The sequence below is a fragment of the Blastomyces dermatitidis genome, assembly GCF_000003525.1.
Source record: "Blastomyces dermatitidis ER-3 genomic scaffold supercont1.1, whole genome shotgun sequence".
NCBI lineage: Eukaryota > Fungi > Ascomycota > Eurotiomycetes > Onygenales > Ajellomycetaceae > Blastomyces > Blastomyces dermatitidis.
The window spans coordinates 7,680,828-7,697,533 of NW_025544774.1; the positions used below are offsets into that span (position 1 = coordinate 7,680,828).

Consider the following 16,706-nt stretch of genomic DNA (forward strand, 5'->3'; position numbering starts at 1 on the left):
GGAGCAACCGATGACGCCAAGCAAAACGATGCGCCACAGTAAGAGTTAGTAAGGTGGCGCGGAGCGTGGCTGAAACCAGATGTCCAACTACAACCACGACTGTGTGGCAGTTTACTTGGACGACAAGCAGCTAGATTATTGTTCCTCATAGATACGCTGTCCTAATCTCCATTATTCGGTTTGACGCTGATGCCTAATTATATCCTTTTCACATTGCATGTTTGATGATTGATATCTGTTCATACCCTTTTATCCAGCTGCCTACCAACCCCTCGAATTCCCCGCCTACCTAGAAGCCCTAAGCTAGAGACTGATTGCCACGACCTAGGAAAAGGGTGTTCTTTCACCATCAAACCGAAGACTATATATATGACTTGAAGGAGGACCAGATTCCTATGCTTTCAACTACCAGCCATCGACCAACCACTAGGCAAGATGTTTAACCGTAGCAACTTTCCCTCGGTCAATCCCTTTAGCTCGAGCAGCAGTAGCCCCGGACCTGGAGGGGACAGAACGGGCCCGCCGCGAGACCGCTACAATAGTCCTAATCAACAGTCATCTGGTTATGGGCCGGATCCTCGATTGGGTGGAGGGTATGCATCTCCACTCCGTCGACCTGATTCTGATTCTGACACACTGATGACTGACGGCTACGATGACAAAAGGAGCTACGACCGATCCCCCATGGCCCGCGGACCGCCACAACAACACATGCCTTCTAGACAGGGACCTAGTAGAATTCCACCGAGAGGAGGAGGGGGTGGCATGGATGACCGTGTCTGGTCTCTGCGTCCGGCGAAGAGCCCGGATAATTCATATACATACGGAAATCTGTACGTTGTTGGCATTCCAGGGAGTTTGCCTCCTCCTGGCCTGAACGGACCATTCAAATAGTAAGGGATACTGACAATTTTTCTGTTTTACAGCGTAGCGGTATCTCCCCATGACATTCCACCTTCCCGCGATGGTTCGGATGTCCTCGTTCTCATAAACGATATGTTTGTCTTTTCTGCCCGTCCCCTCGAAGGCTTCCCACCAGGGCACATTAGCATGTCTGATCCACAGAGAACGTGGGCACAAGTGGCATTGACGGATATGGTCACCGTTCGGTTGTATGACATTTTCAGCCAAGGCGGGCAATCATACCTTGCATCCATGGATCTGGAAATTGGGTTCGCCGGCAAGAAGCGGACGGAGACGCCTTATGATCAAGATCAGCTCGCGCGAGTCGTTACCCGGGTTAGTACTGCAAACTTTTACGGGATGGAACAGGAAAAGTTTATCATTGCTGACTCGTAATACATAGAACTTTGAAAACCAAATATTGGCCCCTGGTCAAAAGATTTTGATGGACGATAAAAGTATTCCTCTACTGTTAACAGTTAAGACGGTTCAACTTGGAGACTTAGCTTCGGAGAAAGCAAAATCGTCCTTAGCTCCGACGACATCTGATCCTACTGCCAGAGGAATCCTAACATCCTTTACTCTAATCAACTTTTTTAAAGATGCAAAGACAGGTATCAATGTGAAACCTTCCAATCGAAGACCTGCGGCAAACTCCATTATCCAACCGGATTTCAAATTTGAGAACATGGGAATCGGTGGCCTGGATGTGGAATTCAGCACTATTTTCCGAAGAGCATTCGCCTCCCGGATTTTCCCTCCTGGGCTCGTGGAGAAACTAGGTATTCAACATGTCAAGGGAATTTTGCTCTACGGACCGCCTGGAACAGGAAAAACTCTGATTGCTAGACAAATCGGCAAAATGCTCAATGCCAGGGAGCCCAAAGTCATTAATGGACCTGAGGTTCTGAACAAATACGTTGGACAGTCAGAGGAGAATATTCGAAAATTGTTTGCGGATGCGGAAAAAGAGTACAAGGAGAAGGGAGACGAAAGTGGGCTTCATATCATTATTTTTGACGAACTTGATGCGGTTTGCAAACAGCGTGGCAGCGGCGCGGGTGGTGGAACTGGCGTTGGCGACAGTGTCGTCAACCAGCTTTTGTCAAAACTCGACGGCGTTGATCAATTGAACAACATCCTCCTGATTGGAATGACGAATCGTATGGACATGATCGATGACGCTTTACTGCGGCCGGGCCGCCTGGAGGTACACATGGAAATTTCACTACCAGACGAAAATGGACGGGCGCAAATATTGAAAATTCATACACAGAAAATGAGAGAGAATGACATAATGGATAAAGATGTCGACCTTCTTGAGTTGGCCCAACTGACAAAGAACTTCTCGGGAGCAGAAATAAGTGGTTTGGTCAAGTCGGCATCTTCCTTTGCATTTAACCGACATGTAAAAGTGGGCACGATGGCTGGCATTAGTGATGATATTGTCAACATGAAGGTCAATCGTCAAGACTTCCACAATGCTCTTAACGAGGTAAAACCTGCCTTTGGCGTTTCCGAAGAAGAGCTCGAAAGCTGTCTACACGGCGGTATCATCAATTATTCACCCGAAATTAACAGCATCCTGGGCGAAGGCAAATTATTCGTCAACCAAGTGCGGGATCCTCAATCAACCACCTCACTCTTCTCCGTCCTCCTTCACGGACCGCCAGGCAGCGGTAAAACAGCACTGGCCGCCAAGATCGCCATCGACTCAGATTTCCCCTTCGTCAAACTTATTTCCCCGGAGGATATGGTTGGTTATAGTGAAGCCGCTAAGGTCTCACACATGAACAAGGTATTCATGGACGCATACAAGAGTCCCACCAGCGTCGTCGTGATGGATAACATCGAGCGAATCATTGACTGGGTCCCCATTGGTCCCCGCTTTAGCAACACGGTCCTACAGACCGTGATGGTATTGTTGAGAAAGAAACCGCCCGGGGACCGTCGCTTACTTATCCTTGCTACAACGACCGAACGCTCCATATTGAAGCAGCTTGATGTCTTCAACTCCTTTAATTCTGATATCCGCGTGCCGAATGTGAATACCTTCTCTGAACTGTCTTACATATTGAAGGAAGCGCAGGCGTTCTCTCCGCAGGAGACAGAAGGTGCGCTCGCAGAACTGCGTAGATTGACACAGAGCGAGCAGATCGGGGTTGGGATTAAGAGGGTGCTTCTTGGGATTGGGACGGCCAAGCAGGATACTGATAGGGCGGGACGGTTTGCTTCTGTGATAGCGAGGGCGATGGAGGAGCAGAATTATGCGTGACTGTAATGATGGGTTTATGACGTGTTAATATATATGAAATTCTTTTACGTCGGGCAGCGCTACTCTAGAAGTCCATATTAAGATTTGACTACATATGACCTTTTCTTTCTTTCTTTTTTTTTTCTTTTTTCTTTTGGATCTACACTACCTACTCCGTTCTACCTCCATTCGGACATATCCCACTTTGTTATTAGTCACACGAGCGGCCAAGGCGCAATTGCGAGTGATAAGGGTACGACAGACGAAACAATCTTAAGGCCGACCTTACTGCTCATCCTTAGATAACGTAGCCTTACTTTGTTGGCTTGGGGCTTCCTTCACCTATCGCCCCTAGATCCGTTTGTCAAACAGGCTCGTACCTTGTCTGTTGTGGATGTTGTTTGCCACTAAGGTCGTCTCTAGCATTTTGTTGACCGTTCAACATGGATTTAAAGCAGAAGAAATGCGGCCCAAATTGGAAACAGTTCAGCTTTCTTTTACCCATCCCTGTGAAGAATCCTATGGTTTCAAAAGGAGTCGTGTGTGTATAGGCCCGAGAGCCGAAGTGTTGGAGCGATCGGGCTATTTGAGGGTAGAAGAGGAGGAATGTGGTTTTTTGTCCCTACAAGGGGGCAACTAATCCCAGGATATTCTTTCACTTCTTTTGATTATCAGCCACCTATCTACATTGATTTTAGTTATCAAAGAATTGGGCTAAAGCGAAATGTTGGAACTCCGTTTGGTTTCAAAGTGGAGGCTGCAAACAACAAATTGCATCGTTACCTACCCACCAAGTTAATTAGGGTTAACTAAGTGGAGATTGGAATTGGGCAGGGGTTATTATTATTATTATTATTCTTCCATTATACTCATATGCAAGCGGAGCTTATGATGAGTCCTTGCATGATGTTAAATACAGGTCAAGTGTTGGTTATACAGGAGGAAATACAGGTGTTGAGACCACGCCAAGATAACAAGAACATAGGAAAATACAAAGGAGTGACAATTAGATACATGCGATAATAACTTCCCAGCCCAGGAACATAGAGCGATTCATTGAAGCGATTTGTACACCTCTGTATTTATTAGGAACCTGAGGTGCTTGAGTTCCGGATTTAATGTATCCCCTGCGGGTTTCGAACCCACGCGCCTTGGTTTCCCACGCCAAGGCGCTACCAGGTGGCCGCATTAACCATTCGGCCACCGGGGCATTGGGCAGGGGTAGTTAGAGCAGATCACATTAGGCTGAGCGGGTAGGGTAGGAGGGAACTTAGAGAAACCCTACCAATGTCAGAAAGAGAGGGGGAAAAAAGGAAAAAGGCAAGGAAGCAAAATCATCGCACATTGCCGTATTTGCACTTGTGCATCAGTAGATTGTCATGTCTAGGCTTCTGGAGTTTGGATGATGCTGATAGCGGCGGCTGAGCCGCCTTGGCGCGATGTCAATCCAATAATGGCGCAAAGTTCTTGCTGTAAACGCGATCATGGTAAAAATATCGGACATTGATATAAACACCACCTCGTCTACAACTGTGGAACACGCGATGCGATCGTTAATTAGACCGACTCTCGCTGTGGGGAAAAAGACATTCTGTTTTCGAGCCATGTCCTCACTTGCTTCTGGTCAGGTACTTTTAGGGGCCAAATGGAACTTACCGCATCTCCGACGACCCGCTTAAGGGAGATGGGTCACACCGGTCGACAGTCTATAAAGCTGAGGTTATACCGAAAGATGCAACTGATGACGCTCCACGCTGGTTTGTATGTTCTAGCTAAGCATTGAACCTGATGCTAACTCAACCAGGGCTTTCATCAAAATGCCTCCTCCAGAGCACGAAGCTTCTCTAAACGAGCTACAGCGTGAACGTGATATATATCGCCTGGCTTCTGTTAAATCGGCGGCGTCCTTCCGGAAGCTGTACGACGTGAGTAGCGACTCCATGGACATGGGCAAAACCGACCCTAAAAGTATACGGTATGTAGCCTTCGAATGGCTGGAGACCACTTTGCAAGACGTGGAATACCGCCCTGACATCCATAGCTACGCCTTGATTGGGGCCGTTCTGAGGACAGCTTTAGACAGTTGCGCCATTCTAGAGGATAAAACCCTGGTCAATACGGGTAGGGTCTCCAATTTTGAAGCGCTAGCATTTGCTGATTAGCTCAGATATTAAACCTGCCAGCATTCTACTTTCTGGTATCGGGACTAACCGAATTACTACGAAGGTGGGAGACCTGGGCAGTGGTGAGCAGAGTTTCGATTGAATACAGATAACCCTCAGCTGATAATGATGCAGTCAGTCAGGCTGGCTCTCGTTACCATGGCTAGCCATTCGCAATGCGAGCACCTGAGGTTTGGCAGGGTCGGCCATGCGCTGAGCCCGCGCAGGTCTGGGCAGTTGCGGCAATGTTGCTTGTGTGGATGAAGCCCATTTTATTGGGCACCTCGGGTTGCCCCTTTTTCTTCTTCGCTGAGCCTTGGGAGTATCATGAAGCTCATGCGGCTTTTTCCCGCTTGGGATGTTCCTCCGGTTCCACCCCTTAAGAAAAGTACTCTTCAACTAGACTTCATAGTGGCCAAGCAATGGATCGATGACCCCCACCAGACCCGCCACAGCCATCATACTTGGCGGACGAGTTACGATTGTTGGATACAATGGCAGAGATAAGGGATGTTCTTCGTCTCATGTTGGTTGTCAACCTTGCCGAAAGGCCATCGGCAGCAGACGTTCTGGTATCGAAAGAGTTTTCCGCCTTGGAAGAATCCCTTGCGAGGATGAAATAGACAGCGAAGTCACCCTACGTGCCTGGGGTAGGAATGTAGATTAGCGAACTATTCCACTCTACAATTTAGCCACTTTAAATTTATGCTCGTTTTCGCTCATTGCCGCAAATGGAGCATACGTACTGAGCATGCATCCTCCGATAACCTTGTCCCCTGCGCCCCTGACGAAAGGCGTTGCAGCGCTCCCCTATTCGAGAGATCCTCTTGCTAGTCCAATCAATCAATCATTATATCACTCTTGGTCTAAACATAATAAATATGATAGTGAGGTGGTCTTTTAACAACTTGAAGATATTTCAAGGAGATTATACCACACTTACTTTCATGTGGCTTGGTAAACTTCCCACCCAAAAAAAAAAAAAAAAAAAAAAAAAAAAAAAAAAAAAAAGGCGATTGTGACAAGTACACACAAAATAACTCTCATTAACCCATGGCTTGGGCATCGAAGATCAAACCCATATCAAGGCATGTGGCAGATGAAACATCATTATGACACACAATACACCAATACACATACTCAGATCTTTTTCTTCTCCAATGTCCTTTAACAAGTGGATCTCTGCATCATAGCCCGCAGCCATGTCTCTAAACTGTTGGTCTGGAACATTTCAGAGAATCGTCACAGTTGACATCAGATTCTTCCTGAATTCATTGAGAGACAATAATAACGTTTCGTGCCCCTGACATTTCAAGTCCTCGCAGCACTGCAAAATATTTGCATCTCGTTCAGTGGATAGGGTGCGCTGCGAGCTTCTGCCGAAAGCCCTGGATATAAGATGACTAACATCTGCTACCCATCTGGTGCCCGTCCGCCTTCGATCGTATCTCAAATTGCCCGTGTCTCTGTTGATTCCAAGCCCTCCGTAAATCTTGTTCGCCCCATTCAATAATAGCCAGAATTGCTCCACGTCTCCTTGGTAACGCTTTTAATAGAGCTCTTTCCAAAGATATACCTGTCTACCTCGCCGACGCTGGTTCCGGCTACAAGAGGCTGGTCGATGCTATCTCTAGGAAGCCATGACCGCTGCTTTCGAGAAAGTTAAAAAAGCATTCGAGATAGAGAAGCCCTTCAACCCTAACGACATGAAGTTGGCAAAACAACTCAAAATCACGTAAATAGCCACCTCAAGTCCTTAGTGCCTTATATTAGGCGACGACAACACCGAGATCAAAATAGGACATGTTACAGACGACGAATCTCAACAGTCAGGGAGTATTTTATTATTTTATCCTCTTTCTATGACTATGCAGCTGATATCCATGAATAGGTAGCCAATTAGGCTCCCTACCTGTCTCGTGGCACCAACATTCAGATAGTTTAATCCGTACTAACTATGGGTAATCATTCATCATGATTCAAAAAAAAAGGGGGTCCCAAATTTGGAACCATAAGTTAAGCATGGCTGCATGGTGTACAGTACATACAATAACTATCCGTTCTATATCCGCTATATGGTGTAGGGTTTCCACCCTTATTATTTAGCTAGCAGCTCGCTCGTGACCTTCGGCTCTCGTCGATATATCTCAATTCCAAGGCTCTTCTTCAATCTTCCAAGCCCGCAACTACGTACGCCTTCCATCACCCTGGGCTGGCTCCCTCAGCAAACCTTTCAATTTCTCCTGGGTGCGAGTGCCGAAGTGAGTAGTGAAAGAGGTGTCCAACCGGAAATCACTCACAGGATATTCCTCATATAGCAATTTTTTTAGAGATCGTACAGGAGGGCAGCATAATCCTTGATAGTGTCGGGCTGTTTGTTGTCTTCTCTATCGTTAGCAGCTTTGAATGGAAATGATATATCTCGGGGGGGGTGAAGGGTTATATATACACATCCAGCGCTCCTACTGACCTCCAATAGGACCCTTGATAACTCAGGTCACCTTGAATCGTCCCGTGGTAATACCTACAAGATGGGATTATTAGGGGATTTGAAGTTAGAGCTCTGGCATTCTTCAATGGAGGGTGAGTTCTTCGATGTAGGAATAGGTTTGAGGAAGAGCTTGAGCGGGAATGTTAAGGCTCTGAAAAGATACTTGTTGAGAATATATTAGGGTTGTTGTACGAGAAAACAGTGAAATGAATATGAGTTGTGAAGGGTGTGATGATTGTCAGGCACAGAACTTCAGGGAGGAGTTAATTTATCCATGCCAGTTAAGTGCTATCCACTTGATTTGCATAACACACAAGCTCAAGGGATCTATCATTGGTCAACTACTTAAAGGCGACCTTCATATTTCCCTATTTTACATAGCAGGATGTCCCCAAAAATTCTTGTCTTTAATCTTTTGCAAATGCTGGGATGGATTGGGCGAATATTGTATTTTACAGTCCATCTCCCCTTTTCCTGGTACATGGTATTAATCATACGAAGCGTGGGGGTGCATTTATGTAGGTACTTCCTGATCTTTAGATACTCTGCCTACTACTGCTATCCCTTACCATGTATACGTGCCCTAGATCGTTGCGGTCTGGTCTGTTTAGGGTACATACATCCTTTACATACCATACAGAATATAATACAATACTGTACCAATAGCCGAAAAACGTCATCTCGTTGCTGGGCCTCGCCCCTGCATATCATAGCGGCATGACTTACGGCTAACTGGCCCGTGTACCTGGTGGGTGGGTGGATCATGGTGGGTCGTCCGCGCTTAGAAGTGCCAGGGGCCGCCAGGGGAAGGGACGGGAGAAAGGCGCCCCAAAAGCGGCAAGGGAGTTGGACGAAAACGTGGGGTGGAGCGGGGAAATGGTGGCGGGCGGGAACATCACCATTCACGGCGGAGATTCGGAAGGTACATCTCATCGTGATGTGGAATGTGGAGATAGCGGAATTGCTGCTACGATAGTCATAGGTCCGGCATATGGCCCTGGGGAATGTTTTCGGCGAATCAATCGCGGAGGGGCCTTCGTTGGTGCTATTCCCGTGACGCTCATGTGACGTGGTATTCGTTCTAGAATGTTTTGAGGAGCAGTACAGCTGCAGGGCGCTACTGGGCTCTACCGGGCGCTGCTGTCAAGTTCCCAGACGCGCAGGTGCGGCGGTCCAGATTGTAACTGCCGTCGTAGCGAACGGTAGGGCTCCTAATCGCCCACCTATCCGATCCCTTTGGCTGGCTGGTCCGAAAAGGAATTTGTCGTAAGCAGAAAAAGCAAAGAAAATCGACTGCTCAGGGGGGTTAAAACGGGTATAAAAATAGATTTCCTAGTTCGAAAACGGGAGTATAAAAACCGATATAAATCTCCACCACCCATAAAAGAAACGAAACTAAAGCCAAAATCAGAATACATATCAAGAAAGCCCAGATTTCCCTCTCCAAAAGTCACGAGGCTGTGACTTAAAATCCGTAGTAAATATACCAGGCAGCCTGTCCGAATTCCAAAATAACGAAAACTGTAAGAAAGAGATTTTTTGTTGACAAAGGTACAAAAGAAGCCACCGTCATGAGTCGTTAAATCATTAAAGCGAGGGTTGAATTATAGGGGTATCAAATTTACGACAAAGTTCAGTAGCCAGCGGGATGGGCATATTTGTTTGTCGCGATGCGGTACTCGTCTGGCAAAGTCCGCTCGGCTTTCGCTCTCATATTGCTGCAACACCAATGGCAATTAGACTCAGGAACAATAAAAACGAGAATTTCGAGTGCAGGGGGTAAAAATGCCAAATATCGAAAATTCTCGAATTTTGCGTCTGCCTGAAAATGCCAAGACGCGATGTGACGGCGGAGCCCGGCGGGAATGCATCTCCGCTTGGCGGAGCGGAGTCCACATGATCGAGGTAACGATATTGAGGGGGGGGAGGAACAAAAAAAAAAAAGGAAATGTGGCAGCTTACCTGACCCGTTTTTGAGTCCACTCGAGATCCTGTTTGGTCTCCTTGGCGGCCTTAATGCCGTCGGAAAAATTGGCGCGCGCATTTTTGAGTCGTCGCTGAGCAAGCGCTTGGAGTTCCAAGAGTTCTTGCTGTTTGGCGTTGAGATGGCCGGAGCTATAGGGGGAATTAGTTTGGTGAGACCAGAGATTTCAAGATGAAGCCCGGCCAAGAAACCCAAAAGCAGCGGCACTTTGCAGATTCGGCAGTGCTGCTCTCTAATTGATTCAGGGAAAGACTCACAGTTTCGCCTGCTTAGCTACCCCTTTGTCCAATCGGCTGGGGTCGAAAACATTGGACATGCGGTCATTCAGCATATCCATCACATCGACACCGGAATAGCCTCCGGAGGAGGTATCGAAGGTTTCACCGCTCGCACTGCCGGTCGTAGTGCTTGCATCGGATATTTCCGGAGGCGAACCAGCCACACGGGAGATGGGATAGAGATTTGCACCCGCGGGAGCCTTTGAAGGCATGGCGATGGGGAGAGAAGAGGCGGGCTGGTAGTAATTGCCTCTGATGGAATCCATTTTGGTCTTTTCGGCGAAAAACGGGGAATTTCCCTTGTTTCTATTTGCTTCGAGCTTCTTGAGTGCCTTGAAGGGAGCAAAATTGGTGCTCGGGAGTAACAGGCAACAGGTCCAGTCTTCTCAAAAAGAAGTGGAATTGGAAATTGGTAACAAATGACAGACTACAGCGCAGGGGAGGGGGACGGATGTTTTCTCTTCTTCACTATTGGAACAAACAATGGGTGTCTGGTAAGAAAAAGGGTATCAAGACAGAGAGGGGGAGTATAACGAGCAATGGGTAGTATCTGATATATACTACAGAAGAGGTTGAGTATAGCTGAGGGAGTCGTGGAGGGCTGTGAAGGCAGGCAGGTATAAGATGATGGTATAGGGTAGAGTCAATAAGAAGGGGCCGGTAGGAGAAGTCGGTGAAGATGCTGAAGCTGATGATGAAGCTGAAGAGAAGAACGAGAAAATAAGGAAGAGGAAGAGGAAGACAATGAGGAGGAAAAGGAGGAGCCTTTTATAGCCACGCCGGGGAGCCATCATGCCTATTCAGGAAGAGGAAGCGAGACTGATAGGGGGGGAGGGAATCCGAGGGAGAAAGAGGAGAGAAAGAGGAGAAACGAGGACAAAGGCCAGACGGAAAGGCAAAACGCAAAAATGAAGCACCGTCCTCCAATGGCGGTTGTCCTCTGTCTCCATCCCCCCCTCGTCGCATCCCTTCACATCCCGGCGCCACTCGCTCTCCGTGGCAGCCCCTATCCAATCCCCCCTTTGCCCCTTTCGGAAGTGTGTGGGACGCTCACCCAGCCCGTTCCTCTCTACTTAGTCGGGCTGCCTGCTGCTCCAGCCCAATCCGCGTCCATTGCGCCCCTCCCCCCCATTCACCTTTGAACCCCCTGCTATAACCCCCTCCCCCTCGCCCTCCTATGTCCGATTCCCGATTGGCCTCAGTTAGGGTTCACTGACCCCGCTCACCAGTCCACAAAACGAAAGTCCAAGTCCACAGTTCCCAGCCCGTTCGAGTTTTCATCTCGGCCTAGTTGAGCCCATTGAGTCCTAGGCACCCCCCGTCTTGTAGTTTGTATCCCTAGTTTTCTTTTTTTTCCTTCTGGGAGGGGGCGAGAATCCTGTGGAACGGCGGCAGAGGCCCTCCACCGCTTTCCTGGGCAGCCAGTTATAACGCGGCGGTTAGGATAGGGGTGGTGGTGGGAAGAGATGGCAAGGCAATGCTAGCGATGATGTGACGGGTGACAGGATAAGCAAGCAGAGGGCTAAAGGCGGCGAGAGATTCTTGGGATTGGGCTGCGGCTGGTGGGCGGGTTTGGTTGGCTGGATCCTTGGTTAGGCGTTGATGGTTAATAAATGTTATATGGCCAGAAAACGGGGATGGTATTGGGAATTCGGTATTGAGTATTGAGTATTGAGTAATGGGTAACTATCGTATTATTTCCGGGTGTGGGGGTTGTTCTGCTCTGCAGGCGGGTGTATCGTATAGTTTGACATAACATATAAATATGGCATCGATGGTTAGTGGGGATACTGTTGGGAGAGACACCAGCTTGACATTCCATTGATCAAGCATGCATGACTAAGACATAGATAATTTCAGATAATTTCAATGCTGTAGTGGGATGGAATGGGGGGGAAATATCTACGATTTCACAGAACAGATGCTTAAGGATAAATATTTATAAACATCAGATTCTGTAGACAGTTAGTTACATGTATTTTATAGTTCTAGGTCTGTTTTGTTTTGCTATCATGTTAACTTGTCGAATTAACTTATTAACTAAGTAATAACTAATGAACCTTGTGTGCCTTCTTCTGCTCCAAATTGACAATTATCGAGCGTGTTCACTTTCCCAGGGCTCCGGGGCTGTGAAATGTAACACACATGGACAGTACAGTACGTACATGCCCTTTCTTTCTCCTATTTTCTCCCTCTCTTGATCAATTAATGTCAACAGAGTTGTCCAAAACAACCGCCAAGCAACGTCAAAACGGTTTCAAGTGAGCGGAAGTGATCTCCAAAAACCAAAGAAGGCAGCAAGCAGCAAAAGCAGGGTCCAATAATGCTATCAAAAAAGAAACGGAGCCGATCCCGCCCGCCATAATGTAACTAATGTGCCTAATAATATGGTTGGGAAGAAAAAGAATGAAAATCAAAAGACCCGGCGAAAAATAAAACGGCGCAGAGTTGGACATCTTTGCATGATAAAGGGCAGCAAGCGGAGGCCAGAATGGGTGAAGAAGGTTTTCTGGTCTCGCCCAATTCCCAACGACATAGCAAACCGATCGAATCAATCAAATTCGATCAACGACACCACCTGGGCAGCCCTTTTTTTTTTTTTTTTTTTTTTTTTTTTTTTTTTTTTGGGAAAAACCCCAGTCTAGGCTGTGGGAAAGAGGGGAAATGACGAGATGGATTCCACCAATACTCAGATGTATTGACTTTGTAGAACGGTTGAAAATAGAACTTTTTTTGGCTGCTTCTGTAAAAGAAGGAAAGAAAGAGAAAGAAGAAACATAAAGGCAACAGAAAACACAAAGAAATGGAAAAGGAAAAAAAAAATATCCAACTTATTCACTTTTTTAACAGTTTGCAACGTGTACCCTCTTTCTGATCCGAAACAGACTAACTATCAAATCGAATTATATGCCGGGCAGCTAAATTCTCAATGCACATGGGAAAGGTACTGTGAGATCATGAAAGAGATGAAGCGCTTGGATTCTAAAATATACACAAGCCTGTGACACCACCCTGTTTTGTTGAACGTTTTACTCCTTAGCAAACTATGATCAGGTATAGCTCACGGGCACGGCTCTATTGTACTGAACATACATTACTGGCGAACCAGCTCCGAGGCGAATAGATAATAAAGTATCCCATGAATAAGTAAAATATTGCTCAATTTGTTCCCCTCCCCTCTCCTCCCCTTATCGTTTCCCTTGAGACCCAACATGGATAAGCTCGCGGATGGAAGCAGGGCAGAGAATAAATAAATGCTCCTTCTCCCTCCACACCTGCACCGAAATTTGTCGGCCGCGAGAAAATTGCTTAGAGTGAGTGGCAGTGGATATCAATATCGATGACAAGGCCCATGATGCGGAAGTAGTGTAAATATGCACTGTACACCGCTTTCAATTTCGAAATTCCCCCAGCATGCGCCGAGGGTCATCTGATTCCAAGATGGAATGACATGGTTCTAACTTGATAGGCATGTCTTCCAACTTTCCGCTAGCAAGCGTCTTGACAGGCATTCGAGGGCCGCGGTTGGACACCGCAAACGAAGTTGCAGATAGCTAAATGCTTTCGCCTGGGGTGGGGTATTTATTTTGATTTGTGGAATGTCGGGGTCGGGGTTCTAACTCTCATCACACCCGAGTATAACTTTCCTCACCCGATTTCAATATTTTTGTAGGTACTATACCATACCTCGATCGGGCCCGGCAGCCCATTCATTCTCTACCGAGTTGCCCTAATTAACTCCACGGCTTTGCAGATCCTGCGTTAAAGGGTAAGTTACACGTTAAACAATTCGATCCATTCTTAGACGGCGGACGACCTCATGTGCGAACATGATTTTATCCTATATAGTATACAAAATCATTGTGCTGAAGCGAACATCAAAAAGTGTCTTGGTGATGGGAAAAGGGGTAAAACCCCTGTGCTCACGGAAGTATCTTTGGGAGTTTCACCGTAAGAGTTCCTGCAACTATTTAAGCTAACCACAACTGAAACTGTTGGTTAGTAATGGAAATGAATATAAACATGAATCATGGATTGACAAGTGGCGAGCAACCGAACTCTTCAATTTTGCTTTGTTGATGCGAAACCCGCATGGGCTACATCTGTACAGTACGGCGGGTTCCATTTTGCGGACAGGGCAGCCCGTCAAGCTGAGTGGTAGCTTAAAGAGTGACCGAGAGGAAGAGAAAGCATCATGCAGGCGGTTTCGAGCAAGCCATGGCATCAGAGACCCGCTATGCGTAGACAATGTGTGACATGCATTGCTATGCTCCTCCAAGGCAGTTTGCAGTTTCCACTCAATTGAACCCGATGATTCTAGTGAATATCAATCTATTAATACTCCCGAACTAACGGTCCTCCTTTGTTGTCTCCGAGATTGATGAACTGCCTGCCATAAATCACATATGTCCACGTACATACTTCCTCCGACAGAGATATGGAGAACGCTCAACTGGTCGAAGATTTCTACGCGTGGGAGGGAAATTGGAGAGCGGGAAAAGAACAAGGGAGAGAGGAGAGAGGAGACGAAACCGAGGGAAGGAGGAAAAGAGGAGAAGAGGAGAAAAAGAAAAAAGAGAAAAAAAAGAGAGAAGGAGAGAGAAAGAAGAGGGGGAGGGGGGGGGGTTTATATGTTTTCCATGCGGCTCTTAATACCCATTTCGTCTTCCCGCTACCTGCGAGGCCTGCCGGACATCGTCTGTCTGAATGAGGGTGCGGGGGTGCGGGCATATAGGATAGCCAGGAGGAAAGAGCTCATCCCACCTTGCGTGTTGCGCCCCGCCCTTTTTCCATCCCCATCGCACCACCCTAGGACCCCTGGACATCGTTCGTCTGATGGTACCACTTCCTCATCCTGCAGCTCATCTTGACTTCTAGCATGCATCCTTTCCTTTTTTCCTTATCCCGCTTATGCCTGGTCAGGTCAAGCCCTACCACCCACCACCCCCACCAACCCTTCACCCCTCCCCCCCGCGCCGGGGTTTTCCCACTTATTGGCACTATTGGCCCGCCATAAGCAAGCGTACCACCAACATTCGCTCCACCTTTCCCCGTGTGCATTATTTACATCTCGCCCGCCCGCCCCTTCCTGGCAAGCGAACCATCACTCTGACCTACCATCAACCCGGGCTCTATAGATTCTATCACCATTTTCCCTTCCACCTTCTACCTTCCGCCTTTCCTAACGCGAGTACAACCACCGCCAATATTGAATTGAAGCGGCCATCCCACAACACAACCAGCTCAGCGTGTAGCGTGGATATGTCATGAGCGTCCCGAGTCGATATCTGCAAAACCTGATGGACTCAGCCTCGTGCTTTCCGTCAACTTGGTCATCGTCTCGCCTTTATTCTGAAGCGGGAGGGGTTATGCTTTTCCTTTCTCCTTGGCTTGTAGGTTAAATGCGTTCGTTGTTCGTCGAGGGTGGATGAGCGCTCCTGACTGTCGAGTGAATGAATATTCATTGTTGCATATATTCCGCTGGATTCTCGCGCTTATCCTTACGGGGTTTCCTTTTGGTCTCATGTTTTGTTCTCACGGCCATCCTACATAGGTACTGAGATTCTCTTCGAAAACTACGAATGATCAGGCTGATAGGAAAGACGTATATCAGGAAATCTGGAGCAAAATCTCATGTATAGTGACCGTAGCACCTTCTGGTTATCCTTAACCATTATCGTTGTAATGTCTTGTCATCTAGTCTCTAGCATGCTCTATCTGTCGTCTACATTTGTAAAATGCACCTGTATAATTATATATCATAGAAGTATAAGGAAAGGAAGAGCATGCGAATGTAAGCTATAATATATATTGAAGCAATTAACACTCAACTCGGGGTTGGATATTCTTCCCACCCACATAATTCCATGGCGAACGTAAGAGATGGAAAACATAGGTGAAATAACAAGAGAGAAGAAAGGTTCAACAGAAATTTAATAATAGTAATAGTAATAATAGTATATAGAATGAGAATAAACAAACACAAAGTGGAAGAAACCTAAAAATCGTACCTCGAAGCGGGAAGGAAAGAGGGGAGGGAGAATTTAGAAGGGGAATATATATATGTAGATAATGTAGAAAGAGTAGAAAGAATGTAACAAAAACTGAGGAAAAAGAGAAAACCCAAAGCCCGTATGCACAGAGTTATTGCAATTATGAGAAGTAGAAAGAAAACGCCAATAGCAGTGATAATAATCCAAAACAGCAAGAGAATCCAATTTTATCCAACAAGGACAAAAAGGAACAAAGAAAAGAAAACAGAAAGACTTAAAAAGGGAAATTTCCCCAGGTTTTCATGATTCCCATCGCCAAAAATGACAAAGAACAATGCAGCATTGACACAGCATGTATATGTGTGTAGGTATGTTTTGGGAGACACGAAGAAAAAAAAAAAATCAACCTGTAATCAAAGAGTTGTGAGAAAAACGCAGAAAACATAAAAATCTTTTTTGTCTAGAACAATGGAAAAACAAGCCAAGCCGAACGGCAGCTGCCAAACAGGGAGGTAAAAGTTGTGTGGAAAGGGGTCAGTATCTCAGGATGTGAGCAGCGGGTGAGGTGTTAAAATCCCATCCCCACCTTCCTGCTCAGCGCGTATCTTCCTTCGTTTTGAAAACATCACACCAGGATTTGA

The 16,706-nt window shown here is 46.7% G+C and overlaps 5 protein-coding genes and 1 pseudogene across 6 annotated transcripts; 3 read left to right on the forward strand and 3 right to left on the reverse strand.

The window, feature by feature from the left end:
- Positions 1-104: 104 nt before the first annotated feature.
- On the forward strand, positions 105-3,869 carry BDCG_01059 (vesicle-fusing ATPase). Its single transcript, XM_045416568.1, has 4 exons — positions 105-593; positions 666-833; positions 927-1,239; positions 1,307-3,869. Exons 1-4 carry the CDS (start codon positions 436-438, stop codon positions 3,176-3,178), a joined length of 2,511 nt encoding a protein of 836 aa, XP_045272268.1. The 5' UTR covers positions 105-435; the 3' UTR covers positions 3,179-3,869.
- Positions 3,870-4,278: 409 nt separating this feature from the next.
- Positions 4,279-4,367, reverse strand: BDCG_16268 (annotated as a pseudogene). The gene has a single exon. The product of its transcript is annotated as a tRNA-OTHER (tRNA).
- Positions 4,368-4,802: 435 nt separating this feature from the next.
- On the forward strand, positions 4,803-6,287 carry BDCG_01060 (uncharacterized protein; the record flags this gene model as incomplete). The annotated part of the gene is made up of 3 exons (XM_045416569.1): positions 4,803-4,918; positions 4,962-5,402; positions 5,455-6,287. The coding sequence occupies 2 exons, from the start codon at positions 4,803-4,805 to the stop codon at positions 5,317-5,319; spliced, it is 474 nt and encodes a 157-aa protein (XP_045272269.1). The 3' UTR covers positions 5,320-5,402; positions 5,455-6,287.
- On the reverse strand, positions 5,726-6,523 carry BDCG_01061 (uncharacterized protein; the record flags this gene model as incomplete). Its single annotated transcript, XM_045416570.1, has 3 exons — positions 5,726-5,956; positions 6,062-6,129; positions 6,460-6,523. The coding sequence occupies 3 exons, from the start codon at positions 6,521-6,523 to the stop codon at positions 5,726-5,728; spliced, it is 363 nt and encodes a 120-aa protein (XP_045272270.1).
- Positions 6,524-8,066: 1,543 nt separating this feature from the next.
- BDCG_01062 (uncharacterized protein) lies at positions 8,067-12,002 on the reverse strand. Its single transcript, XM_045416571.1, has 3 exons — positions 10,052-12,002; positions 9,773-9,925; positions 8,067-9,528 (listed from the first exon to the last, which is right to left on the reverse strand). Exons 1-3 carry the CDS (start codon positions 10,336-10,338, stop codon positions 9,444-9,446), a joined length of 525 nt encoding a protein of 174 aa, XP_045272271.1. The 5' UTR covers positions 10,339-12,002; the 3' UTR covers positions 8,067-9,443.
- A 2,687-nt stretch (positions 12,003-14,689) lies between these two features.
- BDCG_16269 (uncharacterized protein) lies at positions 14,690-15,904 on the forward strand. The gene has a single exon (XM_045425518.1). It carries the CDS (start codon positions 14,984-14,986, stop codon positions 15,341-15,343), a length of 360 nt encoding a protein of 119 aa, XP_045279419.1. The 5' UTR covers positions 14,690-14,983; the 3' UTR covers positions 15,344-15,904.
- The last annotated feature ends 802 nt before the right edge of the window (positions 15,905-16,706 follow it).

Excerpts from the sequence above, each read along its gene's own strand:
- BDCG_01059 (XM_045416568.1), top strand. The coding sequence starts at position 436 with ATGTTTAACCGTAGCAACTTTCCCTCGGTCAATCCCTTTAGCTCGAGC. Across the intron at positions 594-665 it reads GATCCTCGATTGGGTGGAGG|GAGCTACGACCGATCCCCCA; the intron begins GTATGCATCTCC and ends CGATGACAAAAG. Across the intron at positions 1,240-1,306 it reads TCGCGCGAGTCGTTACCCGG|AACTTTGAAAACCAAATATT; the intron begins GTTAGTACTGCA and ends CGTAATACATAG.
- BDCG_01062 (XM_045416571.1), bottom strand. The coding sequence starts at position 10,338 with ATGGATTCCATCAGAGGCAATTACTACCAGCCCGCCTCTTCTCTCCCC. Across the intron at positions 9,926-10,051 it reads GTAGCTAAGCAGGCGAAACT|CTCCGGCCATCTCAACGCCA; the intron begins GTGAGTCTTTCC and ends TTCCCCCTATAG. Across the intron at positions 9,529-9,772 it reads TGGACTCAAAAACGGGTCAG|CAATATGAGAGCGAAAGCCG; the intron begins GTAAGCTGCCAC and ends TTGGTGTTGCAG.
- BDCG_16269 (XM_045425518.1), top strand. The coding sequence starts at position 14,984 with ATGCCTGGTCAGGTCAAGCCCTACCACCCACCACCCCCACCAACCCTT.